The sequence below is a fragment of the Galeopterus variegatus genome, unplaced genomic scaffold (genome assembly GCF_000696425.1).
Source record: "Galeopterus variegatus unplaced genomic scaffold, G_variegatus-3.0.2 Scaffold1946, whole genome shotgun sequence".
Classification (NCBI taxonomy): domain Eukaryota; kingdom Metazoa; phylum Chordata; class Mammalia; order Dermoptera; family Cynocephalidae; genus Galeopterus; species Galeopterus variegatus.
This window is the reverse complement of record NW_007728057.1, coordinates 412,076-439,202: the sequence shown is the minus strand read 5'-3', so window position 1 is coordinate 439,202 and position 27,127 is coordinate 412,076. Positions and strand designations below refer to the sequence as shown.

The 27,127-nt window shown below is 49.7% G+C and overlaps 1 protein-coding gene across 1 annotated transcript in view; it reads right to left on the bottom strand.

Annotated features, from left to right (window-relative positions):
• OTOG (otogelin) overlaps positions 1 to 27,127 on the bottom strand; it is a gene marked incomplete at its 3' end in the record, with an annotated part of 68,452 nt that overhangs the window by 32,355 nt on the left and 8,970 nt on the right. The window contains 15 exon segments of the mRNA XM_008579715.1: positions 6,959 to 7,112; positions 8,601 to 8,644; positions 8,875 to 8,949; positions 10,720 to 10,912; positions 12,301 to 12,513; positions 13,543 to 13,667; positions 15,500 to 15,677; positions 16,555 to 16,687; positions 22,460 to 22,605; positions 23,054 to 23,100; positions 23,382 to 23,490; positions 24,322 to 24,450; positions 24,987 to 25,096; positions 25,521 to 25,627; positions 25,871 to 26,014. Coding sequence (XP_008577937.1) covers positions 6,959 to 7,112; positions 8,601 to 8,644; positions 8,875 to 8,949; positions 10,720 to 10,912; positions 12,301 to 12,513; positions 13,543 to 13,667; positions 15,500 to 15,677; positions 16,555 to 16,687; positions 22,460 to 22,605; positions 23,054 to 23,100; positions 23,382 to 23,490; positions 24,322 to 24,450; positions 24,987 to 25,096; positions 25,521 to 25,627; positions 25,871 to 26,014 — 1,907 coding nt within the window.

The following is a 27,127-nucleotide window of genomic DNA, read 5'->3' as shown; positions in this document are numbered from 1 at the left end:
AAAAAAAAAAGGAGATAAAATAGAATACTAAAAAATACTTAACCAAAAGAAGACAGGAAGAATAAAAACCAGAAAAAGAACAGCCAGGAGGCAGGGCAAGATACTGGACTAGAGGTGCTCAGGTGCATTCCTTCCACAGAAAAGGTAAAGAACAACTAACAGACAGCTAAATACTGATGTGAACATCTGTGGGAGAGCATAGGAGTACAACAAGAGATTGGCAAGATCCCTATGGAGCACGAAAGCCCAAGATGGCAACATAGAGAGGAGACAGAGGCATTTGGTCTCAACCATCATGTCTCTGACACTGGGATCAATGCAGGAAGAATATTCCCTTGTGATGAAAAGGTAGGCAGAGTGCCCACACCAATCCTGACCCTCACCACAGACGCCAGCAGATCATTTGGCAGAACAAGCCCAGAGCCAAGTGTGAGGAGCGGCCTAGAATACACAAGCTGCACTACGCTAGAACAGTAGCACAAACTGCGCATTCCCCAACCCTGACCCTCGTGACCCAAGGTGATGCAGGATGGTGCCATCTTGAAGCCAGAGCTGTTGCCGAGAGGGCACTCTGCCCTGGGGCCAGTAGCCACAGTGCCTTCCCAGGCTTAAGGCTCTGCCCTCATCCCAGTGTACTCACAGGAGAGGCCGTAACACCCTGATCCCAGAGGCTTGAAGCCCAGGTTCACAGCGGCTGTGACTCTAGTTCTGCCATATGGGAAGCCAACACTAGTCCTGCTGTACTAACACACCCTCATGTCCTTGGCCAGAGATCAGACCACTCCCTGTTTCTCCCTCTAACCCTTAGCCCTGCCAGCTTAGCCCCCAACCCTGAAAAACAGTTCATGGGTCTCTACCCTAATGAATACACCCTCAGGCCAGTGAAAATCAAGTGCTCTGCTCCAGAGAAGCAGCCAGGCAGTTCTCTCCTGAACAGTCCCACCTAGTGGCCTTGCCAATAGTCTCAGAAGCAGCTGAACAGGCCCCCTCACTGCAGGCCTTCCTAGTGGACCCACATACCACCCAGAAGCAGAAGCTCTATCCATGGCAGACCAGCTCCTGGACCACCAAGGAAATCATTACCCCCAAGAAGTGGCACAGCAGAAGGGCCACCAGCAGACCTGCACTCAGCTAGCCAAGCAAAAGTGTACCCATGCCCTTGGCTCAGAAAAACAACTCAGCTGTCACACCCATGAAAGTCCCACCCCCAAGTCTTTGAGCCATTGCATGCACACATATCCAAGTGAGAAACAGCTTGGCTGATGTGCCTCTGGCAGGCCCACCCCTGGTCAGAGAAGCAGCACAGTGACCATGCCACTGATAAACCAGTCCCAGAGACACTGACACATCATATGCCCACACCCCCAGCCTGAGAATCAATCCAGCAACCACATTCCCAGTGAGCCAGCTCCTGAGATGACTGACCCACAGGGTGCACGTGTGCACTCCCAGCCTGTGAACCAACCCAACAATACCTCCCCCAGCAAAACAGCACCACAACTGCCACAAACCTCCCAAGCATAGGTCACTGAATAACTCACAGACATAGCAAAAGTGAATTATAGCTAAAGATACTGCATAGAGTCTACACTACTGCATTCATCCTGAATAAAGCCATCATACTCTACCCAATCAATACCCTAGGATGTATTTTCAGATGAAAGTCTTTTCCCACAAGAGCTACTCCACAAAACTCAAAGAGGTGACCATTCTACCAGATGCACAGATATCAATGCAAAGAAACGAGAAACATGAAAAAAGAAGGTAACATGACGCCACCAGAAAAACAAAATAATGCTCCAGTAACTGACCCAAAAAATAAAAAATTGCCAACCTGCCAGAAAAGGAATTCAAACTAATGATCATAAGGAAATTCACTGAGATACAAGAGAATAAAGACAAACAGTTCATCAAAATCAGAAAAGCAATTCATGATCTGAATGAGAAACTTAACAAAGAGATAGACATTATTAAAAAAAAGCAGAAATCTTAGAATTAAAGAATTCATTGAATGAAATAAAAAATACATCTGAGAGTCTCAACAACAGTTTAGATCAAACAGAAGAAAGAATTTCTAATATTGAGGACAGCAGTTTTGGAATAACACAGGAAGCCAAAGAAAAAAGAATAAAAAAGAATCAACAAAGCTTACAAGATCTCTGGGATATTATTATTATTTTTTTTGGGGGGGGGACTGGTAAGGGGATTGTAATCCTTGGCTTGGTGTTGCCTGCACTGCACTCAGCCAGTGAGCACACCAGCCATCCCTATATAGGATCCAAACCCGTGGCCTTGGTGCTCCCAGCGCCACTGTGCTCCCAGCGCTGCACTCTCCCGAGTGAGCCACTGGGTCAGCCCATCTGGGATATTATTAAGCAAACAAAATTTCAAATTATGGGCATTCTAGAAGGAGAAGAAAACAAAAAAGATATTAAAAACCTCTTTAATGAAATAATAGCTGAAAAATTCCCTAGTCTTAGAAAAGATACAAGCATATAAATCCAGGAAGCTCAAAGGTCCCCAAATAGATTCAACCAAAATAGGTAATCTCTAAGACACATTGTAGTCAAGCTATCCAAAGTTAAAGACAAAGATAGAATTCCAAAAACAGCAAGAGAAAAACGTCAAGTCACTTATAAAGGATTACTCATCAGACTAATAGCAGACTTCTCAGCAGAAACCCTACAGGGCAGGAGAGAGAGGGATGGTATATTCAAAGTACTGAGAGAAAAAAACTGCCAGCCAAGAATACTATACCCAGCGAAGCTATCCTTCAAAAACGAAGGAGAAATAAAGTATTTCTCAGACAAGCAAATATTAAGAGAATCCATCACCACCAGACCAGCCTTACAAGAAATTCTTAGGGGAGTCCTACATCTAGAAGAGAAAGAACAACAATAATCATCAGAAAACACCTGAAAATATGAAACTTACTGGTAGAGTAGACACACAAATTAGAGAAAGGAATGAAATTTTATCACAGAAAACTACCAAACCACTAGGATAAACAATAAGAGAGGAAGAAAGGAACAAAGGATACACAAAACAATCAGAATAACCACCAACAAAATGACAAGAGTAAGAACTCACATGTCAATAATAACCTGGAATGTAAATGGATTAAATGCCCCAATTAAAAGACATGGACTGGCCGAATGGATTGAAAAACATGACCCATCCATACGCTGCCTACAAGAAACACTTTACCTACAAAGATACACACAGACTGAAAGTGAAGGGATGGAAAAAGATATACCATGCAAATGGAAAACAAAAGTGAGCAGGAGTAACTATACTTAAATCAGATAAAACAGACTTTAATAGACAAGATATGATGGAACCAACCTAAATGTCCATTGATGAATGTCTGGATAAGGGAAATGTGGTGTATATACACAATGGAATACTACTCAGCCATAAAAAAGAATGAAATTCTGCCATTTGCAGCAACATGGATAGCTTGCAGAAAATTATGTTAAGTGAAATAAGCCAGGCAAAGAAAGAGAATGTTCTCTTTCTCACATGTTCTCACTCACATGGAAACTAAAAAAGTTGATCTCATAGAATTAGCAAGTAGAATAGTGGTTACTAGAGACTGAGGGTGGGGGAGGGGGAGGGGGAGAGGGTGGCCTGTGGATACGAAATGTAGGGAGATGGGAAGAATGGGCTCTACTGTTCTATAGTAATATCAGGAGACGACAGTAACAACAAAGTACTGTGAATCTGAATAGCTAGTTGAGATGATGTTGAATGTTCCTAACACAAAGAAATGACAAATGTTTGAGGCGCTGGATATACTAAGCACCCTGATATGATCACTGCATACAGCATGAACTCACCCAAATATCATATTGTACTCTATAAATATATACAATTATTGTGAGTCAATTAAGAAAAATAAATTTAAAAGGGAGGAAAAAAAGAGAAATACAGAGTAGAATAGTGGTTACCAGAGGCAGGAAAGGGGAGGTGGTAGGGGGGGCCGGGAAGAGGATGGTAGATGGGTACAAAGTTTCAAAGTTACAGTTACATAGGAAGAATAAATTCTGGTGCCTTAGGCTGAATTAGCTAATTATATTGTATTGTATATTTCAAGATAGCCAGAAAAGAGGATCTTGAATGTTGTAACCACAAAAAAATGATAAATGCTTAGGTGATAGATATGATAACTATTCTAATCAGATCATTACACTATATATGCACATATTGAAACAACAAACTGTATCCCATAAACATGTAAAATGAAAAAATAATAAATTTTTTTGAAAAAGATATACCATATGATTCTATCCAGGCAGAAGCTATCTATGCTGAAACGAAGCAGTACAATGGTGGTGGGGGTGGGGGCAGAATTAACTGGGAAAGGGCATGTACATGAGGGAATTTTTGTGATGGAAGTGTTTTATATCCTGATAGGGGTGTGGTCGCAAGAGGGTATAAATTTGTCAAATCTTAGCAAACTGTTTACTTGGGATCTGTGCATTTTACTGTATATAAATTATGACTCTTAAAAATTAAAAGAAAAAAACAGTGAGGTACTAAAAGCTGATTGGAGGCTCCATATTTAAAGGGAACCAACCATTTTATTGGGGAGTCCCCCAAAGTTTCAGTTTCTGTAGCTTTTTTCTCTTGGCTCAGTCAATTTTCAGGGAAAGAATCCTCTTTCATCTTGGGCCTGGGAGGCAAAAGCTTTGATGTCACCATCCTGGGAACAAAGCTGGGGAAGAGGGCTAGGGTCCCAGTTGGCTTTCACTTAATCTCCCTTTTTCCACTACGCATCTACCCCTCCTGGTGCCTCTGAGATCAAAGTCTCTGATTTGGTTCCTATAGAAACTCTTGCCACCTTTTTCCTGCTGGACGGGGCTGAAGCAGTGGTGCTCCCTGCCTTTGGCAAACCTGCCTGTGTCCCTGAGCACCTTCTGTGTGCCCACCATAGGGAAGAGCATGCAAAGACTTCAGCTTCTGTCCTCAAAGTGCTCTAAATTTGTAGAGTACCCTCCCCTCACCTTTTAGGGTACCCTCTCATTCCAGGGCCCCCTTCAGAGGGGGGCATTTGCAAATACATGAGATGCAGATGAGGAAAGAAAATGCTGTCTGCTCACATGGAGTGTTTACTCTGTGCCATTTTAAAAACGAGGGTTAACTAACTCACCTAGTAAGTGGTAGAGCCAGGATTCAAGCCTGACTCCAGGGCCTGTGCTCATACCACTGTGCTTCATTGCCTCGTGGCCCCAGGGCCCTTGGCTCAACACCCAGATGCAAAGAAATAGAGAGGGGCACAGAAATTCCTCAGACCCCTGCAGTGGCCCCAGGGTCCTTTGCAGCAAGACGCAGCACCCAGGGATTCTCAGATACACTATGGAGAGCATGGCACTTGAGGGCACTAAGGGTCCTAGGCAGGGGTTGTTAGGAATGGTACTTGAGCATCTTTGTCAGTCCTATCCCAGCACAGGAGTATGCCAGGATCATAGGCAATGCCCACCTTTCCCTTACAAATTGAGAACATAACAACTTCCCAAGGATAAGCCCCTGTGTGATGTGCGTAAGCTTAAAATAGGGAATTTAATACAGCACACAATGAGGTGTCGGCAGAACTGAGCACAGAGCTCAGATCTCCCAGCCTCCAGTGCAGTGCTCCTCCCACTGTGCCTCTGTGGCCTTGCCACCATGCTTGGCAGTGAGTGACCCTTGGTTCTCAACCCCAGAAACCCTGGCATTTCCTGACCTCAGGCCAAGAGGCAGGCTGTGCACACAGGATGGTGCCACAAGAAGCCTTCAGTGACAAAGAGACTCTTCACAAGCTCCCCTGGGGCCTAGGCAGCAGCAGGTGGTCAGGCCTAGGATCCTGTGCAGGTTCTCCTGTGGATGCTCTTTCCTGGGAAGGGGCAGGCTCATCACCTACCCATGCTGCGGAGGGAACAAGACTCTAGACCTCATGGAGCCAGCATGCTCTGGGCAAGGGGCAGGATTTGGAGAAAGGAGATTTGGGTTTGAGTCATAGTTCTTTACGCAGACAACTTCCCTCCACCCTCCCCCTTGCCTCAGTTTCTTCATCTGCAAAATGGGAATAATGATTCTCCCCTCTTCTCTCCCATGGTTGCTCTGAGATTGAAGAGGGTAACAACATCAAAGTGTCTTATAAACAGTAAATCTCCAACTGACTGTCCCCTCCCCTTCCCACCCTCGAAGCCCTGACTCTATCTCATTTTCTCTGGCTGCCAGGCCTGGGCTAGGACTCCCAGCTGACCACTAACCTCTGCACAGGCTGAAGGGCACAGAACAGAGCTGCCAAGTCATGAGATGAGGTGCCCAACTGGTTTTGGCTTAGACCTGGGAATGAGAATGGGCAGAGCTGGGCGCCAGGCCCCTCAGCCACCCGAATGTTTCAGGGACCCAGAAGAAAGACTATTTTTGCAGGGCGGGGCTTTTCTTTTTGAATCTTACAGGGGAACCAGCCCCCACCTGAGGACTCTGTTCAGATCTGTGCAGGGAAAGAGGCTGAGAGCTGAAACATGGTTTCCTCTCTTGGGCACGGTCTCAACCCATTGTTCCTCTAGAGCATGCCAGACACCCACTCTGAGCTTCCACTTCAGCACCTCACCGAATCCTCACAACAACCTGTTAAGTTGGGAGGTAGTATTGTTATTCCCACTTTATAGATGAAAAACTGAGCCTCTCTAGGCCCCTTCCTCGTCCAAGGCCTCACATTCAGTGAGAAGCAGAGCCCCGTGGAATCCATTCCAGCTTGGCTCCCCAAGCTCCTGCTCTTTCCCAGACTCCTCACTGGCCATTACGGCCACCACTGGCCAGCTCTGAGCTACTGCCTGCCTGCAAGGCTGGGCGAGGTTTTCTCTGCCCTCCCCCTACTGCTCCTCTCTGCTCCCCTCCCCCCAGCCCCCCGAGGTCCCTGGTTTTGCCAGCCTTCGGGGGTGAGAGACCCAGCAGCATGGACACATACCCCTGGGGACAGGCGCAGCCTGAGAGGCAGGGGCCTTGGGCTGGCACACTCAGGTTCAGCAGCTGCTGCTCGCATGTCCTCTCTCTGCTCAGCTCAGGGTCAGCATGCAGGTGGCTGCAGTTCACAGGGACCTGGCCCACAGGGCAGGCAGCAGCTAGAAGAGAAGGAGGCAGGCTCTGGAGCACCAGGCATGGGGTGGGCTCCTGGGCTGCAGGGGTGGCCAGGGAGGCCTGGGGGTCCTGTGGCCCAAGGATGTAGGGAGAGATGGACTCAGCTGCCTACTCACACCCTGGCTGCTCCTGGTGCACTGCGTAGGGTCCCAGACACAGGGGAAGGGATGGGTGTGTGCATTCACACAACAGCAGCACCCCACAAGGGCCAGTTCCTAAACATGTCCTCCAGACCAGGTGCTGTTCCAGGCACTTTCCCCTGCATTATCTTCTTTAATCCTGCAACTATTCTGTGAGGTATTATTATCCCCCGTTTCCCATATAATGGAGTGAAGCCACTTCTGCCTTCAAAAGGCATCATGAAATGAGAGGAAGTGACCAGAGGAACCAGGAGAGGAGCTAGAAAAAGGATAGCTAAGCAGTGTGGCAGGGCAGCCAGAGGACTTCAACAACAGGGACAGTCAACTTCCCATTACCTGTTTCCGTGACATAAACCCACCCTCTCTCCCCAAACCTTCAGTAAATTCTGCCATGCACATTCATGCTTGGTGTGAGTGATCCTTTTAGGGAAGTCAGTAAAGGGGAGTCCAGTTCCATATCCAGGCTGGGATGGAGCACAGAGAAAGGAATAGCCACAGGAGGTAAGATGAAAGCCCCAAAGAGGCAGAAATCCAAAGCCAGAAGTGACCAAAAGAAAAACACTTTCAGGAACATACACAAAATGTAGGGAGGATGTGGGAATCTAGGTTATATACAAAAGAGGAAATGGAGGCTCAGAGAGGTGAAGGGAGTTGCTCGGGGCTGCATAGCTAGTGAGTGTTGGGCAGGATTTGAACCCAGGCTGTCTGACCCTGGAGGCTCTGCTCTTAACCACTTGCATACGATCATGCTCCTGTGCCATCTGTGCTAATCTGTATCCTTAGTGGGCTCCTCCATCCCGGGAGACCTCCCCTAAATGCTCCAGCTCCCAAGCTCTACCCCACCTCCAAGCTCCTCGCAGGTTGACCACCACCTTTCCACCCCTGCTCCCATCTGTGTTGCTTGGGAGAGCTTCAAAGGCCCTGACTGCACTCTCCATCTCTGTGACCCCGTGTCCAGTGCCGGGCTGGGTCTAGATGGCCTCAACAGATATTTCACAGCTTAGAACGAGGCAATCCAAGACCCAAGGGAGGTCAAGAAACTGTCCAGAAACCCCAGGTGGTTGTCCCTGAGGGAGACAGTCTTAGTCTCTCCTCTTGAAGTAGAAAGGACAGTTGATAGGGTGGGGTTGAGGCTGGGACAGGGTTTCAGGATGCCACCCTCCAAGCTGGAGCCTTTGCCAAGAGGGTGACAAACACAGAAGGCCCAGTGTAGGGCAAGACTTGGGGTGGGCTCTCCTCATCCTGGTCATGCTTGAGCTCCCCAGTCTCCTCTCTATAACTCTGCTACCACAGGGAGTCCCAGAAGGGCCCCACCCTTCCAGTCATCCTTACCTGGGGCTCTGCTGTCACAGCTCATGACTCCATCTTTGCAGTGGCTACAGAGAGAGACAGTGGCACTGGGGTTAGCCCACCCACTCACTGCAGGACCCGCATCACTGCACTCAGGTCACTGCAGGGTTCAGACAGACATCTTCACTCTGTCCCCACTCCCTGCACAGAGTGGGGGGTGGGTGTCACTTTGTGTAAAGTTCCACTCAGCTTCATTGTCTTCAGTCAGCAGCCTCTATTTAGAAAGCACAGCAAGGCTGCCACCTAGGGAGCTCACCAGTGGCCCAGGGATGGGATGTCGCTGTCTCCGGGGGGATAGTCCACTCCTTGGAAGTGGCAGGAGCACTGGTTCCTATAAAAACCAGAAACAGAGAAAGGCAAGCTGACTCAGGAGCTAAGGCAGAGACTGCCAAGGACAGGGCCCATCCATAGCCAGCCAAGGGCATAAGGACACAGAGAGAAGTAACAGCATCTGCTGTGACATGTGACACCTCTTCAGGGAGTGGGGAAGCCAGCCTGGAACCAAGGACAGAGGTCAGGGCTGGGTACCAGATTCAGCGGCCATCTACCAAACTTAGATGAGGATACCTCACTGCTCTCCATACACTCCCAAGGCCAGCCTCATCTGGAACAAGGAAGGGAGTGGCACTAAGAACAGGACCACCACTTCCTGTGCCCATGCCAGGCCCGAGACAGCTGGCATTGCATCCTGATGCAGCTGTACTGGTCTTTCACACCCAGCACCTACTGACTGATAAGTGCCTATGCCCCACTGGTTGTTAAAATTTTTGACACCTGGCCAGGGACACCCAGCTAGGCACCTCCACATACAAGATCTCATTGATTTTCTCACAGGGATCTTATAAGGTAGGGATTCCCATGCCATCTCACGATTCTTCTGTGTAGGTCATTTGAGGGCAGAGGCTGTGTCTCCTCCTCACACATCTCCCACAGAACCTGCACGTGCAGGCCTAGGAGCAGAGCACGAGGCCGGAAGGGCCGCCTGCACTCCTCCCACCTTTGTGCTTCTCGACAGCCTCCTCCCCACCCCCAGAGCCCACAGAGGCCTCCTTTGTGGGTGACAATGCAGGCCTAGGAGCAGAGCACGAGGCCGGAAGGGCCGCCTGCACTCCTCCCACCTCGGTGCTTCTCGACAGCCTCCTCCCCACCCCCAGAGCCCACAGAGGCCTCCTTTGTGGGTGACACTCAATGTGGGTGGGGGCAGGGTGCACATCTGGATTTCAAGGGAGGATTTTGTAGTTTGAAAAGGCCCCTGAGTGATTCCTATTTATCCCTTAAAGGGACCTCTCCCCAGCCCCCCACCACTTGGAAACCACCAATCGAATGTTACAGCATTTTCAGCTCAAATTGAATGTTACAGCATTTTCAGCTCAAATTGAATGTTACACCATTTTACAGAAGCCTGGAGGGGACCAAGAGCCCTGCCAGTCACCTGGACCATGTGGGGCCGCCACCTCCCACTCCACCCTCCAGCTGCACTAGGACATTCCTCCAGCGGGCCTCAGTCATCCCCTGCCTGGAGCACTCTGTCCTCACTTCTGTCAGGTCTCTGCTCAGACATCACCTGAGCAGAAGGCCTTCCTCCACGTTCCCCTCACGTAACACAACAGTGACAGGACTCCCTGTTCTCACTCTGCCCTACTTGACTTTGTAGCTCTTGTTACCACTGGCCCATCAGTGTTACGTGTCTGTTTATCTGTCTCACCATCCTAGAGTATGAGCTCCATGAGGGCAGGACTCTGTTTCACTCCTTGCTGAGTTCCCAGGGCCTAAAAAGGCTGGAACTTACTAGGAAGTCAGTAAATACTTGTGGAAGGAGAGGGGAGATGAGGGGAGAGAGGCCCTCTTGACTTTTGGAGGTTGTACCGTCTTGTGGGGAAGCCAGCTGGAATGGCCTGAAGAGCCAAAGCTGAGGAGAGACCTGAGAGGGACGTTCAGACGGAGCCACCCGCCTACCCACCTTATCCACCAAGGTCTGGCCTCCAACTATGAGAAGATGTAGGGGCATGAGAGACCCAGTCAGGCTCCCCAGCCTCAGATGCCATGGAGACTCCAAGCCTTATCTCCCTACCCAACTCAGAGGTCAAGCACGCCCACTCACCTGGGGACACAGAGGTCAGCCTGGGTGTCCAGATAGGTGTCTGGTGGGCAGGCACAGCCCTCCACACACTCGTCTCTGCTGAGGTCACTGCTACCATCAACCACACAGGCCTCAGGATGGGCCAGGTCCTGGCAGGTTTGTCCACACGGGGCCACACAAGGGCTATACTCCTTGGTGGCCTCACAGGACAGTGCTGCAGTGGGAAAGGGACATGTGCTTTATCTCCTTCTCCACTACTCTGTGGGGTGGGGCTGTCATCCTGATGAGGAGAACTGAGACCCAGAGAAGTTAAGACACTTGCCCAAGCTCACATAACAGGTCAAGGTCAGAGTTGGAGTATGAACCCAGGCCTGACTCCAGAGTCCCTCTGTCTCTCACTCCACTGGAATGGCAAAGCAGTGGAGGGCCCCATTTCCAAGCTCAGCCTGGAAAACTGTAGGTGTTTCCTTTTCCACACAGGACCATCCTCTTAGGTAGTAATATTAGGGGAGGGTAGAGGTCACCATCCCCTAATGGCCCAGCACCCACCCCATTACTCACACAGACACATGCATGCACACAGGTGTGTGGATACACACAAGCTTCCACACCTCTCACCCCAGTGGCTATCACACACACAGGCTGTGAAGATCAAGTGTGCTCTCTCTAGCAGTCTCTAGGGGCCCTTTGTCCCAAGACTCAGGGCTACCCTCTCCTCATCTGGCCACCATCCCATTCCCCCAGGGGTCTCCCACGCTCTGTCAAAGCCAAAAGATCCACTGTCAAGCTCAGTCGTCTCAACCCAGGCTGCACATCAAAGCCACCTGGAGAGCTTTTAAAAAATGCTGATGCCTGGACCTTACTGCCAGATATGTTGTTTCAGTTGGATGTGACCCAGATATGTGCATTTTTAAAGTTATCCTGATGATTCTAATGTGCAGCCAGAGTTAAGATCCACTGGTCTTGCTCAATCACCTCTGGAGAAACTGGTTCAGAGAGGAAGAGGGCCTTGCCCAGGGACACACAGCAAGTTACCTCCAGAGGTGAAATAGAACTCGGGCCTCCTGACTCCCCATGCAGTACCTTTTCATTTAGTCAACCCAAACATTTACTAAAAGCTGACTGAGGGGTGGTCCCTGCACTGGGGCTGAGGGCACAGAGAGGACTAAGACATGGGGAGATGTGTAGCTGGGGTTGGGGTGGGGTTGGGCACATGTACACTCAACCACAAGGGCCATGGAGCCAGTGATCTTTAGAAAGCTCATTCTGGCTGCAATGGGAAGGTGGCTCTGACTAGGGTGGTGGCAGTGGAGGTAGTGAGTAGTGGGTGAATTTGGGATTGGCAGGACTTAGGACTTGGAGATGGATTGCAGGTGAGGGTAAGAGGAACAGCCCTGAGTCACATGTCCCAAGTGTCAGGCCTGGGTGACTGACGTGATGGGGCCATTGGCAGGCATGGAGAGGAGGGCAAGAGGGGGAGAGTCAGGTGGCAGGAGACTGGGGAATATCCCAGCAGAGAGTGTAGAGAGCATGGACACTTGAGTCTGGAGCTCAGGCTCCTCCAGTCCATCCACACATGGGTGCACAGGGTGGGGCACTCACCACAGGCTGGCAGGTGGGCACGGAAGTCAACAGGGAGCCCGTGGCGCTGGCATAGGCGGGCGTAGTGGGCCAGCGTGGCACACAGGCAGGGTTGTCCGCAGCGGCAGGTGTCCCGCCGGCACTGCTCGAAGTAGGGCAGGGGGCTCAGGTATGCAGAGCAGGGTGCGAACAGCTCCCCTGTGAGCACGCTGCAGGACTGCACTGCGTAGGCAGCTGCAGACAGGAAGAACAGGGCCAAGCGGTCAGGAGTCTTGTTTGCAGGGTACCCCAGGACTCGTTCTCTCCCTCCCTCCCCACAACTCAGGGGAGGGTGTATGTGGCAGTGTGTACATGTGTGTGTGTACAGTAGGGACGTGGGCAGGCACCTCAGTGCATGTTTGTCTGGGAATGTAGGTTGTGGGTTAATAAGACTGGGTGTGAATATGTGGCTGGCCATACACATGAGTGTATACAATGGTGAAGGAGTGTGTGTGTGTGCACGCATGTGTTTGTGTGCACGCATTCATGCAAAGCATTCTACCTCGTGCCAGGCATGAATCTATCTGGTGAAGGGAGACTGAAGGGTGAACAAACCCAGCAAAAATCCCTGACCTCATGGAGCTTACATTCTGGTTGGAGGAGACAGTCACTAGGCAATTTATATAGTAAACTGGAAGAGGAAGAATCTAAGGAGTGAGAGAATGCTAGGAAGGAAGGTAGGCAGCGTGAGGTGGGGCAGGAGGGGTAACTGAATATTAACTCAGGCGGCCGCGAAGGCCTCCATAAAAAGGCGATGTCTGAGCAAAAATGTGAAAGGCGAGGGACAGAGGGACATGTCTATCTGAGGGAAGAGCATCCCAGGGGTAGGCGACAGCAAGCACAAAGGCCTGGAGAGGAGAGCAGGTCTGGCTGTAGGAAGGACAGCAAGGGGGTCAGAGTGGCCAGAGCAGAGGGGAGGGCAGCAGGAGTAGAGGTGAGCTGAGGTGATGGGCAGAGAGGGGAGGGCCTGGTGGGGCCATGTGAAAGACAGTGGCTTTTGCCCTGAGATGGGGGAGCCGGTTTAAATGTGTGTGTACGTGACAGTGGTGGAACATGAAGCTTCCTGTCTGCCTAGCCTTCACCTTCTCTCCTGTCCCCTCTCTACAGTTCCTCCTTTTCTTATGACTCCTACCAATCTGGCCTGCATCCTCATGCCCAGAGTTCCCATCTCATCTCTCTCTAAGCCACCCCTCTCACCCCTTCCGTCGCCCCCCCCAACCTCACCAGCTTGCAGGTGCACATCGCAGGGGTCCAATGGGGAGCCAGAGACCAGTGGGGAGCAGGCAGATAGTGTTTTCCAAGAATTGCCAAAGAGTTGTGGGGTACTCTCGGGTACACCCACTGGGGACCTGCAGCCATGGCACAGCACTTGTTGTGAGAGTCACACACTTGTCCATGTGGACCCGGGGGCACAAATAGCACACACTCAGATGAGCACCTAGTTGCTCATACACACACACACACACACACACACACACACACACAGAGTGATGAGCACACACTCAGAGGCACACTGGTGCTCACCCAAACGTGTAACATGTATAGGCCCAAATAAACCACTTGCACACATTCTCAACATACACACACATGGGCACAGCACAAATATATGCCATACATGCAAACAGCCAAGACAGTCTATGCAGCCACATTCAAACACATACAACTATGGATATGAGCACAAGTAACCACACATTATTCACATTTAACAGGCTTCAAAAGGTCTCAAAATGGACTTGGGACCACACACTGCTCACCTTCACCACCCACTCCCGGCTCTTCATGTCAGAAAGAGAGAAACAAGGACATCATGAAGAGCACAAAACCTCACTGAGTTAAGACTTCCTCCCTCCTCCCTTCTCCACGGGAAGTTCCTGAAAACTTCTTGGCTTTCCTTTTGGGTCTCTAGGTAGGAAATGGTCACACGAGGGCAGTGCAGGGAGGAAAGAGGACAAGCATGTTTCATAGACATTGCCAGTCTCCAAGAGTCACCAAAGGCCAATGTAGGCGGTAGAGTGGAAGAACCTGGCTCCCCACCATGCCCATATTGTTCCAAGGCAGTGAGAGCACTCACATTACATAGAGCAATATTCCTACCCAGAGTTCACATTTAGGAGAGTGGCAAGGAGCCCACACACTAAACCAAGGTCTGCCCCACCATTTTGGCCAGCTGTCCTAACATCAGCGCCACCAGGCAAGAGAAAATAGAAAGCTATATCTTTATATGTACATGCATTGAAATCTCTCAGCTCTTTCTTTTTCTTGTTTTGCACAGAAAATCTGAATTCTCATTTCTGGCTAAAGAATGTCCCCCGTGTTTCCTTCTATGTCACCTAATGTATGCAACTGAAGGACTGGCCAGAACCTCCAGCTTTCAGGATCATCATTTTGTTCTCCTTTCTGGAAAGTCTGATCCTGTCCCCTCCCAACTTCCTAAACCATGCCCAAAGAGTCTTTCAACTCTCTGTCAGCCCATGGGAAACAGCATTCCCCTGAACACTGGGAGGCTCACAGGGTGAAAGCTCAAAAGCCTTCAAGCGCCAGATAGGAAAGGTATATGGGTCAGATTGGCCTGGTGGGATAGGAAGTGGGAATGTTGGTGTCCTTAGCTCTCTAGAAGCTTACACTCACCTAAAGGTGCTCACAGTCAATTAAAACAAGCAAAACCATGGACAAATCAAATGCAGCCTGAGTCCCTCAGTTTTAAAACTTCGCTATACAACAGATTTCTCAAGGTATGGTCCATAGACTTCATATACTAGAATCACAGTTGTGCTTATCAAAAGTGAGATTCTCAGGCCCCACACTAAATCAAATTCTTGAGAAGTGGAACCCAGTAATCAGCATTTTAACAAGCTCCCCAGGTGACTCTCCCGCAACCAGAAGTCTGTGAACCACTGCTTTCAAGAAACATAAATGAAAGGGCTGGCTGGTTAGCTTGGTTGATTAGAGCATGGTGCTGATAACACCAAGATCCAGGATTCATCCCTGTACCAGCCAGCGGAAAGAAAAGAAAAGAATAGAAACATAAATGAAACATACATTTAAATTTAAAGGTAGGTGAAATAAATCATTAATGCTGCACAGCAGACACAGCGAGGGCCCTTAGCAGGGACATCCTTAGTCAGTGCCTCTGGATACTGGGCTCCCCCTCTCCTTCCGGTTCCGGGGCAGGGGCACTTACAGGAAGTCGTCCTGCGTGTTGCCGTTGAAGGTGCCACAGAGGCCGACGGTATCCTCTGCCCATCGCTGGTCCACCTGCAGGTAGAGCCGCAGCCCCTCGCGGTCGTAGAGCACCCGCACTCCCATGTTGGTCCTCACTCTCAGGAACACGGAGGACACCCTCCGGATCTCAAAGGCGTCTGGGCACGGAAGCCAAGGGGGAAGTTCAGCCAATGCGCACCCCACCCACCGTCACCACCTGCCTGGCGCACTCTGATCCCCACACCCAGCCGTCTTCAGACCCAGTGAAGCCCTTCCATGGGGTTGGTTTGGGGGCTGTTCAGGAAACCCTGTTCACTAATGACATCAGGACCGAGGGATAACCTACCACGGTGGCAGAGAAACTTCTTTTAGCATCAAGCGCCATTGAAAGCTTTGCTCCTCCTCCAGCGCAAGGAGAATTCTGTAACTACTCACTCTCTTCACAACAGCCACAATACAATTTTATTGTGGAAACTTACAAAACAATTTTAGATTTAATTGTAGCAAATTTTACACCTTTTATGGCTTGCATTTCTGTAGCCTTTTAACCGCCAATGCATCCCCACTCCTCTCAATCTTGAGCCCTTATTTTTTTTTTCCTTTTTTCATTTTTCTCTCTTTCTTTTTTAAAAAAAATCTTCATTTGGTTCTGGGTTTTTATTTCTTCATAGTCTTGCCACTTTTGTTATAAGTGTTTCCTATGAGCTACCTGTAAGTACCTTGTGGAATCAAGACAGGATAGCAAGTAATTAATAAACAAATTCTGAGACTCAGAATGGGAAACTGCCCCATGGATATGCTAATGTTAGGAGAAGCCATCATACTGCTGTGAAGCCCACTGTCATGTTGGGATGAGGACAAAGACACATTTTAGGAATCCACATTCCTGGGAACAAAGCGTCCTCTAGCCTGAGCAACCTAGTACTAGAATATGTGTTCATGCCCATATAGTAGTGCTTTTGTCCAGAGGAACCTGGGAAAAGAGGCCAGAACAGCCAGCTCCCGACTAGCCTTCTTGCCCACCCCAAGCCATACCGTCTGTGTAGGGTGGAGTGATCTTGTACTGGTCAAACAGAAGAACATCCCCTGCCTGGGTCAGCGTCACCTGCTTCCGAGGGTCCTGGTGCAGAATCACTGACACCGACTGGACACAGGCTCCATCCTGGTTCTGGAGAGAGAGAAGCCAACAATGGGGCAGAGCTGTTCTGTCTGTCCTGCTGGCTCCAAGAGAGCCCTCCAAGGACAGAGACCTAGCCCCAGTTTGAGGGGTAGGCTCTTCAGAATGACAGACAGAGCCCTAGAGGATATCAGGGATCATCTAACCAAATGCCCTCATCTGAGAAACCAGCAGGCAGCGGCTCAGATTGGAGAAGGTTGGTAGCAGAGCTGGGATAACAGTAATAGAAATGATAGTCGACTCTCAGGTTGTCTAAAGACACAGAGCAGAGATGGAACTCAGATAGCCTCAAAAACACCGACATCCCCAACCTGACCACACCCATAACTTTTAAGTTCATTCTTTTTTTTTTTTTTTGTCTTTTTTCCGTGTCCGGCAACGGATCGCAACCCTCAGTGTTGCCCCCGTACCGGACCGGGGACCGGCAACGGGATCGCAACCCTCGGCGTTGCTCCCGCGCCTCGCTCAGCCAGTGAGCGGGAGCCGGTCTGTATGTGGGATCCGAACCCTTGGACGGGAGCGCCGCCGCGCTTCCCAAGTGGCGCACCATCCAGTGCGCCACCGGGCCGGCCCCTTAAGTTCATTCTTTTATGTGTGTTTATATAGCTCTTTCTATGTATCACATCCTGCACTACACTGACAGGCAGGCAGGAAATGAGCTAATATTCTCTGAGCCTCAGATTGTTCACCTCCTAAATGGGTAGTACACATTGGGCCCATTCATACCTCCCTTCCATAGGAAGATATCCACACACCCATTCATTTAAACATTTCCTGAGCATCTACTGTGTGCAAGACACACTGTACCAATCTTTATAGCCACAGTGATAAACAAGACAGATATAATCCCTGTCCTCAAAGAGATATTTGCATGGGACACAAACATTAAATAAGTAATTATAAAGTTGATTGTTTAATTACAATTGGGATAAGTGCTGCAAGCAGGTATAGGGTGCTAGGAAAGCATATGAAGGAACCAGACTTAGTCTGCAGAGGTAGGAAAGATCATCCTTGTGAATGATAATAATAATGTAAAAATAATCATAACAATAATAAAAGCCTTAATAACACCACAATATTATCATGATATTATAATAACAGCTAACTTTAATATGGAGTTACTATGTACAGGTTATGTTCTAATCTTGTTATATATATTCTTTCACTTAATCCTCAGCAATCTGATTAGGTAAGTACTACTAATATCTAATCCCTATTTTGTAGATCTGAAACTGAGGCACAGAAAAAAAAGTGACCTTTGAGCTGAAGTCTGAGGATGTGGAGAACCTACCTGTGCAAAGAGAGACAGGTAGGAAGGAGACATCTGGACAGAGGGAATAGCCTGTACTAAAACCCTGTCACAGGAAGGCATTTGATGCATTCAAGGACATAGAGAAGACCAGAGGGATCAGAGCCCACTGGGCAAAGTGGTTTAAAATAAGATTGAAGAGGTAGGCAGGGAACAGCTTAGGCAGCACCTTGCAATATTTTTGGACTTTATCCTAAGTCCAACAGACACCCAGAGAAAGAGTAACAGGAGGGTAATAGAATCAAGTGCATTGAAATCAGGGCTTGAAACTTTTCAAAGACACCATGCAATAAGCCACAACTATCCTTCAGAGTTCCTGCCCAGGGGAACAGAAAATTCCTGAAACGGCCCAAATAGAATCAAGTGCATTGAAATCAGGGCTTGAAACTTTTCAAAGACACCATGCAACAAGCCACAACTATCCTTCAGAGTTCCTGCCCAGGGGAACAGAAAATTCCTGAAACGGCCCAAAATTATTGTGTCTAAAATATCACCTTCTTTGTCCAACTCACACATCTTTTACCTCTGGACATATCACTGGTGCAAGAAGAAAGCCCACACCCTTTAGTCAAAGTTTCAGGTTCAAGTCCTGATGTCAATGAAAGGTATGAGACCTTAAAGAAGTTATTTAACTTCTCCAGACCCCAGTTCTATCCTGTAAAATAGAGATACAATACTTGGTTGGTCCTATCTGGTTGGGAACGGATTTAAAAATATGCATGAAATACTCTGGAGGTTGAATTTATTAAAGCCCACAGAACTTTACAGCAACACGAGTAAACCCTAATGTATGCAAATTTTAAACAACCATACAGGAGAGGATCTCAGAATGGAACGAAGACTGTGTCGAAAGAATCTTACTGTATTACATATGTATGAAACAACCTTACTGAATGGGGTAGGAAGAAAGGTGTTGACCTTTGGAAGCCAGGTTTCTTACTGTTGGAGTGGGGGTTTACAGACAAGCAAGTGGAGGTGGGGGGGGTTATAGTGATCCATATGGTAATGGATTAGAGATGGAACATCAATATGAACTCATGTTTAGCACATATCAATATAAAGAGTACTTCAAAAAGTTCATGGGAAAGTAGAAATAAAAGGTAATATGAATCTTTCCATGAACTTTTTGATGTATCCTTGTGCAGATGGTTATATAGAGAAATATTTATAGATGTGTGTGTATACATATTGGTTACACAAAGATGTACATGATTATACAAGGGCACTTCAAAAAGATTGTGGAAAACTTGAGTTAAAAGCTAATACTAATCCTTCCATGAACTTTGTGAGGACCCCTCGTACATATATTTCCTTTCTCTGTCAGCTGAGAGGGCCTAAAGAAATGATGCTCCAGTAGCAATGAGCACACAGAGTGCCAAGATCTTGGTTTCTAGTACCATCCTCCAATAAAAGGAACCAGGAAAGCCCGTATTTTGGGAGAAATGAATGATAAGAGAACTGGGACAGGAAACGTACAAGATGAGCCTGGTGCATCTTGGACCAGAAAGTAAAGAAGTGCACACACATGTACACACACACATTCATGAGGTATGTCAAAGGGACACAGTAGCCAACTGAAAGATCTCATCATGGCCAAAGCTGAACAATTTGAATAACAAAATAAAGTAGTAGATTATAACTCAAAGTACAAAATAAATTTCCATGAGTTCATGCTTATGTAAATAAATGATTGAATAAATAAATGAAGGAAAAGAGAGAAATCTCCCATGCAGAAAAATTCCAAATAATTTATGTAGATTCCCTGCCTTCGAGGAGGAGGGGCATAGCACCCCTCTCTTTAAGTGTGGGCTGCCTATAGTGACTTCCTTCCAAAGAGTACAATATAGAAAGGAGGGAGAAGTGTGACTTTACTGTAGAGGAACCTGACAAGCACCTCAGCCAGATGATCAATGTCACCATCAGCAGTGATAAACCATGTTGATAATATGCACCCTTGAAAAGATGTGATGAAAATGGCACTTTACCTCTGTGATCTTCCTACTCAAAACCCATAACCCCAGTCTAACCATGAGAAAAAGCATCAAACAAATTCCAATAGAGGAGCCAGTAGTCCACAGAACTTTCAAGGTCATCATAAATAAGAAAAGTCTGAGAAACTGTAACAGCCAAGAAGAGCTTAAGGAGGAAAACTGACTATATGCAGGAACAGAAAAAAATATTAGGTTAAAACTAAGGAAATAGGAATAAGGTATGGACTTTAGCTAATGATAATGTACTGATATTGGTTCATTATTTGTAACAAATGTACCATACTAATGTAAGATGTTAATAAGGAAAACTGGCTGTAGAATATATGGGAATTCCACCTTTGCAATATTTCTGTAAATCTAAAGCTGTTCTAAAAAATAAAGTCTACTGAAAAAACACTTTGTAGACTGTAAGCACCGCAATGATTCTGGGGTGGGTCGTCAAGAAAGCCCCAAGCCTCTCCAGGACTGTCTCATCATATTTTAAATGGAGGGAATAATAATAACTACCACATGGGGGTATTTTGAGCCTTAAATTAGATGTTGTGTGCAAAAGTGATTAGTCAAAAGTTCAAAGCACTGTGCAAATATTGTAGCATCCTCTTCCTGCTCCTCCTCTCTGTTAATGTCCCCAACACACTCCCTCCTGGTCACCCAGAATTGAAGTGACAGCTTCATCTTTGACTTTCCTCCTCTCTCACACACACCTCCTACTTTACCAGACAGTCAGTTGCCAAGTCCTTCTGCATCTGCCTTAATGACTTCTAGAATTCCAACCTCATTGCTTTTCTCATACAATCTAATCAACTCTTGGAGGGACCTTCTTCCCATCCTCACACATACATATCTTATTTCTGTCTTTTCAGGTGCACTTTTTAGGTCACTCAGCTCAAATGCCACCTCTGCCATGAGGCTTTGCCTGATCCTTTCTTCTGATCTGTAGGACTATTTCTTCCTCCACAGAACTCCCCTCTTATGGCACTAATCCTCTTATGGCACTAATCCTGTTGTATCTCATACTGAAGGGGTCTGAATCAGTACCACTGGCCTCCCCTACAGGGTGTGAGCTCCTGGAGGGGAAGATCAGGGAATGATGCATCTGTGTAACCTGCACTGTGCCCAGCACTGCACTGGCAAGTGCTGGCCCTCCATCGGTTCCTCAGTGTGGTTGAAGTCACAGGAGGAGACCTGGCTCATGGTAGAAAGAACCCACTATCAGGAGGCACTGTCCAGCAGTGGAGTGGGTTACCTCAGGCTGAGGCTGGCTGGCCACCTATCTAGGACATAGGAGAAAGGAAGGTTGACTAAGAAAGCCCCAAAGCCCCACAGCCCTCAGGTATTCTAAGACTAGAATTCCGTGAGTGGGAAAGAGTCCAGCTGGGCTGTGTCTGTCTGCTGTCCCTTCTCCTTTGCCACCCTCAGGATGAATAGGAGTGACCCCACCTTTGAGGGCAAGCAGTCTCCTGACTCAGAGGGCAGCCAAGGGCAGGGTACGGCGTTCTCTGACAGAGAGAGGGGAGGGGGTCACTCAGGCCAAAAGAGGAAGAAAGCCCAGCCTTCCACCCAGTCTGTGTCCCCAGAGCCAGAGAGGGGCACCTCTAGCTGATGTCTGCCCACACTCAGGGCCCTCAGTGCTGAGGGCCAGAGCAAGGCCAGCAGGGAGGCAGGACTGGGGGGCAGCTGCCCTGGCTGTGGGTGTGAGCCCTTGCTCTCTGGTACAGAGAAGAGCTTGGGCATAGTCCAGACCAGGGCTTGCAGGGTTCACTGAGGACAGTCAGCCCAGGGACAAGGCAGTCGCCACTGAGAGACAAACACACATCTTGTACTCCAAGCCTGCAAGGTGGCCATTTTCTCAGTTCATTCACAGGTGGCTGTCACAGCTCAGTGGTCACCCCCTCCGGGAAGCCTTTCCTGATCCATTTTTAACTCCATGCTGCTCAATACCCAGGTAAAATAAAAACAATGAAAAGTTCCTCCATGGAAGTCTACCCTGTATTCTCCTATGTCCTCACAGCTGCTATAACATGGTGGGTTATAGGTTCACTTGCCTGCCTCACTGACCAATCTATAAGCCTCAGGAAGGCAAAGTCAAGTCTAATGACTCCAGTCTCCTAGTCTCCAAGACCCAGCATGGCTTCCGGTACAAATTGGCATTCAGTGTTTGCTAAATGAATGAATTAATGAATGCATGCAGAGATGTTAAAGGTACAATCCAATGAAGCAGAGACGATAAAGTTGAATTAGACCCAATTTAGAGATTTTTTAAAACACTGAGGCCCAGGAAAGGGAAGTGACTCTCAGCTGGGGCCAGAACCCAGTCCCCTGCCCCTGCCTCTACCCAGAGAGAAGAGGTAACAGGTGGGTGGGCCATGGAAAGACCAGGGCCCTGCCTTAAATTCCAGTCTCTCTAGGGGGTGGTGGATGGGGTAGCTAGGTGGATTGGGCCTAGAAGTCCCCAGCTCTTACCAGGCCACACGGGGCATTCTGCAATGTCACTGTGAAGGTGCCCGAGGAACGGCTCTTGGCCAGGATGTACTGACACGTGGCAGGGAACGTGTACCGGCGGCCATCAAAGGTTGTGAAGTGGATGTCGCCAGTGACTGAGCACTCAGCTGAGGGGCAGAGGAAGGCCGTTGACCCATGCGAGCTGCCCCAAGAGGGCTGTGTCCACCCTGCAGGCTCCAAGCATGAAGAGGACACAGGACCCTGTCCTCCAGAACCAGAGCAGTGTAAGGAGGCCAAGCCTTCCCTTTGAGAGCCCTGGTCAGTGGGATCTCCCTCTGAGGGGAGATCAGGCCCTGAGCTTGGGGACAGTCTCAGTAGTAATCCTCCAAGCTCAGGAAGTTCCTTAGATGTATGGGACCCCATGTAAAGTCCTTCCTGGCAGGGGCTGGAGCAATCCCTTAACCAGGCAAAGTGGCACCGAGGAAATAAAGGGAGCAGGTTTCGCCAATGGAACTGAGTAAGCTCCCCCAGGAGGCCTAGCCCCCAGAACTTCCCTGCCCAAAAACCTGTGAGTCCAGTGGAAGGGAGTACAGTCCAAGGTGGGGTCAGATGTACCTGGGCACACAGCTGTGCTACACACCCACTTGCCCGCAGTGCATGTGCTGAAAGACAGAGACCAAGGAGGCAAGGGGTCATCCCTCCAGCCCTGGGCTAGATGCTGGGAGATTGCAGGGCTCCTGCCTCCAGTCCTCAGTCTTCCCATCTCTAAAATGGGTGATGGAGACTCCCCCCATGGATTGGATCTAATGAGATCCCCTGAGACTCACAGATGCTGAGTGAGTGTCCCCGTCATCATGGCTTCCAGACCCCATATGGGCAGCCCTGATGGAAAGCCCCAGCAGCAGTGCCCTACCTCCCCCCACTCCCTGCAGTGGATACAGACCAGGCATTGCAGTCTTCCTTCACCTCAGAGCCAGGCGGGTACAGGGTCCCGTGGAACTCACAGGGACACTCAGATGGTGCCACGCAGACTCCGTCCTCAAAGATCAGCCCTAAGGTGGCAGTAGAAGCCCACTTAACTCACCTCCACCCCTGTTCACAAACTGTTCATGGCTCCCCAAGGCCTGCAAAAAAGATCTCCTTATCCAAGTCCTTTTACCTCTGAGCCCACTTTCAGACTTTCTCCTCTATAAATCCTTGGCTTGGGCCAGACACGAAAACCTTCTGAGCAGTAATCCCACCTCCCCCCACCCCCAACTTACACACTAACTAACCTCCCCACCACCTCTCAAAAGCCTGTCACTGCATCTAGAACCAACATGAGGCTCCAGAAAGCCTTCCCTGAAAACCTCCCCCACACCACATTCCTGTATTTTTCTTGTCTGAATCCCTGATCTGGCCTTTACCACGTCATACCTCAGACTGGAGTGGTATGAGTGTCTTATCCCTGAAACCAGATTCTGCTCCCTAAAGTCAATGCCTATACCTTTATATTTCTTTTATCTCAACCCTCTGCCTAGCCAAGTGAGTTGTACACCATAGATGTGCTGCAAATTTACACACCATAAAAAACAGAATAAAGTAATTGTACATGGACAAATGTGTAAACAAATGCATGTGTGTATAAATGAATGAATGACCTGTCCTCATCTACCCACCTTGAAAAGCTCAGTTCTGATGAAATCAAATACCCTGATGAATCTTGCAAGAGGCCACAGTTCTACCCCTCCCTCACCTCCCTTACACCATTCATTCATTTATTCACTTATTGTTTGCTCACTTTATTCACTTCACAAGCAGGCATCCTCTGAGGCCCTGCTTCATGCCCATCTGTGCCAGGCCAGGAGGATAGTGCCAGACCCCCACTTCCATCCCTAGCGTACCATTGGGGCAGTAGCAGCCGTCCACACAGGCGATCTCACTGTCCACGCAGGACACCCGGGGTTGGCAGGAGGCAGGGCAGCATGCGATGCACTCATTGTAGGTAAAGGCCTTCTCTTTGCAGTGCACAGCTTGGGCAGGAGGGAGCCATAGTCTGTCAACTCCTTACTGATCCCAGCTCTGCCAGGATCCAGCCCCTCCCCCAGACCCTGGGGGGGCAGCATGCGATGCACTCATTGTAGGTAAAGGCCTTCTCTTTGCAGTGCACAGCTTGGGCAGGAGGGAGCCATGGTCTGTCAACTCCTTACTGATCCCAGCTCTGCCAGGATCCAGCCCCTCCCCCAGACCCTGGGGTGAGGGTGGGACAGCTTTGGTTTTCCTGATCTCCTAGTCCCAGAGGGAGCACTGGCTGTCCAGGAAATTAGAAAGGGTCTGGGAGACTCTGAACACCACCCTCATCTCATTCTGTGGCCCCAGGCCAGTCCCTCCTGCTACAAGCCTCAGTTTCCCCATCTGTCACATGAGGATGGAAACTCAGGGCTTAAAACTCTGGCAACTGTGGTTCTGAGTGGGACAGGACACTGAGCTGAGGCCTGAGGATGCCACCCACAGCCTCAAGTCAGAGCTCGTGTGAACTCCTCCCTGCCCACCACCCAGCTGCACCTACTGCATTGCCGGAACTGCGTCCTCCAGCCCTGGAGGGGCTGCCCCGCCTGGGCACACGCCCGGGAATACTCCGCCAGTGCCCGGCACCAGGTGGCTTCATCGCCCACTGATCTACACAGGGAAACCAAAGGCACATGGAACAAGGCCTGTCCTGCTGCCAGCCCTCCAGCACCCCACAGAGACAGACAGGGGCTTTAGGCACTCCTCCCCACCCAACTGCGAGGGGAGGGGAGCCAGGACTGCATCTAGGGGTGCAGATCCCCAGACCCAAGGTAGGATCGGGTCTGGATTCCTGAGGAAGGATTCTAGTCCTGGCATTGCCATTGACTCGTTGTGTGATCCTGAGGGGGTCGGGCCCCATTTCCAGGCCTCAGCTGAATGAGGAAGCTCTGTCCTCCCTAGGCAGATAGGAACTTTGGAGCTTTGGGAAGCAGATATATCAGTGCCGGGTGATATCAGGCTCAGTGGCCCCCATGCTGAGCGCTCACCACAGTACTGGGAGGAGTTCCCCACAATCTGACACCACCCCACTCACTGGCAGAGATCGCTGGTACAGCTGGCCATGAAGGGCAGAGGGCTGACGTAGGCGTGGCAGGCATCAAAGGGGGGCCGCAGCAGCACCTCACACCGCTCGTACACACCCTGGGGCAAGGGCCAGGCACGGGTCTGGGGACTGGCAGGGCTGCGCACAGCCCTGTGACTTCACCAGCCCCACATGGAACCCCAGCTTGGGTGGGAGGGAGGAGAGGAGAGAAAGGGGCCTTGGGCACCAGCACCCTGGGCCCTACAGCCAATTGCTTTCCAAGAGCTGGACAGGAAACCAACTCAAGCCAGGCCCTAGAGTGGGGGAAAGGAAACTGGGGGGACTCTCTCCAGGGTCCAGACCTGCATGGCTCCCAGGCTCTGCTGTAGGCATGGTGGGCGAGGCGGGGAGGAGGTTGTGGGCCCTGGAGGCTGGTTGGGGGCCTGCTCCTGCCAGCTGTGCACAAACTCGGCCACGTCGTCTGTTAGCTTCCCTGTAGGGGAGAGCTAGCATAATCATGGGGTGGGAGGGGGACAGGAGGGGCAGGGACTCTGAGCCATGGGGAAGGATGAATCCAGCCTCCTGAAGTTTTGAAGAATCCAGCCTCCTGAGCTCCCATCCCACTCTGAGTTTCCCAGCTGAGCCATTCTCCTGAAAAAGCTGTTTGGTCATAATAGTAAAGAATACTCAGGAACCTGTAGTGGCTCCCTACTGCTCCAAACTCAGGGACTGTAACATCAGGCAATGGAAGTAGAACTGGTATGGCAGCCTGAACAAGCTCCTGCACCTCTCTGAGCCTCAGTTTCCCCAAATGCAGAGTAGAGGAAATAATCCCCCCATGAGATTATTGCAAGGACTGTGTGAGATGGTGCATGTGAAGTGTTTGGTACATTGTAGGTGCTCAAAAGGTGTCACTTCCCTTCTGGCCAAGGCTGCCGTGATTTGTCCCTGCAGCCTCTGTGTTTACTTCCTACCTCTCCTCTGTAGGTACCTTCAGCTCCAGCTGGGCCCTTTCTCCTCCTGGCTCTCTGTGGCCCTCTGCTCCTCTCCTTTCCCCGCCCCCACCCCACCTTGCAGGATCAATCCCACCTGGCAAAGTGCCCATTAGATCCGCACACAACCCTAGTAGGAATTCTCATTATGACTGTTTCACAGATGAGGAAACTGAGTAGTTAAGAACATGCCTAGACCACACATTTGTTAGGAAAGGGCCCCTGGCCTCTCCTATACCATGACCATGACACGAGAGCTCTGCCCTTGTCCCCTCCAGCCCCTCCCAGCCTGACCTGTCCCCCACCTCCACCGAAACCTCTCAGAGGCCGCCTGCCCTGTGCCTCAGGTCTGGATGGCTCAGATTTCAGGGCTCTTTCCAGTCCATTGTGCCAGCTCCCTCTTTCTGGACTTTTTTGCTTATTCTTCCCAGGTTACCCCATCAGACTGAAGGCTGATTCACACCCTCTCCCACTCGTACAAAACACAAACACACGGGCCGGCCTGGTGGCGCACTGGAGAGTGCGCCGCTTGGGAGTGCAGCGGTGCTCCCACCGAGGGTTCGGATCCCATGTGGAGACCGGTTCCCGAATCATGGCTCAGGGCCGTGTGGGGGGTGTACCGAGGGG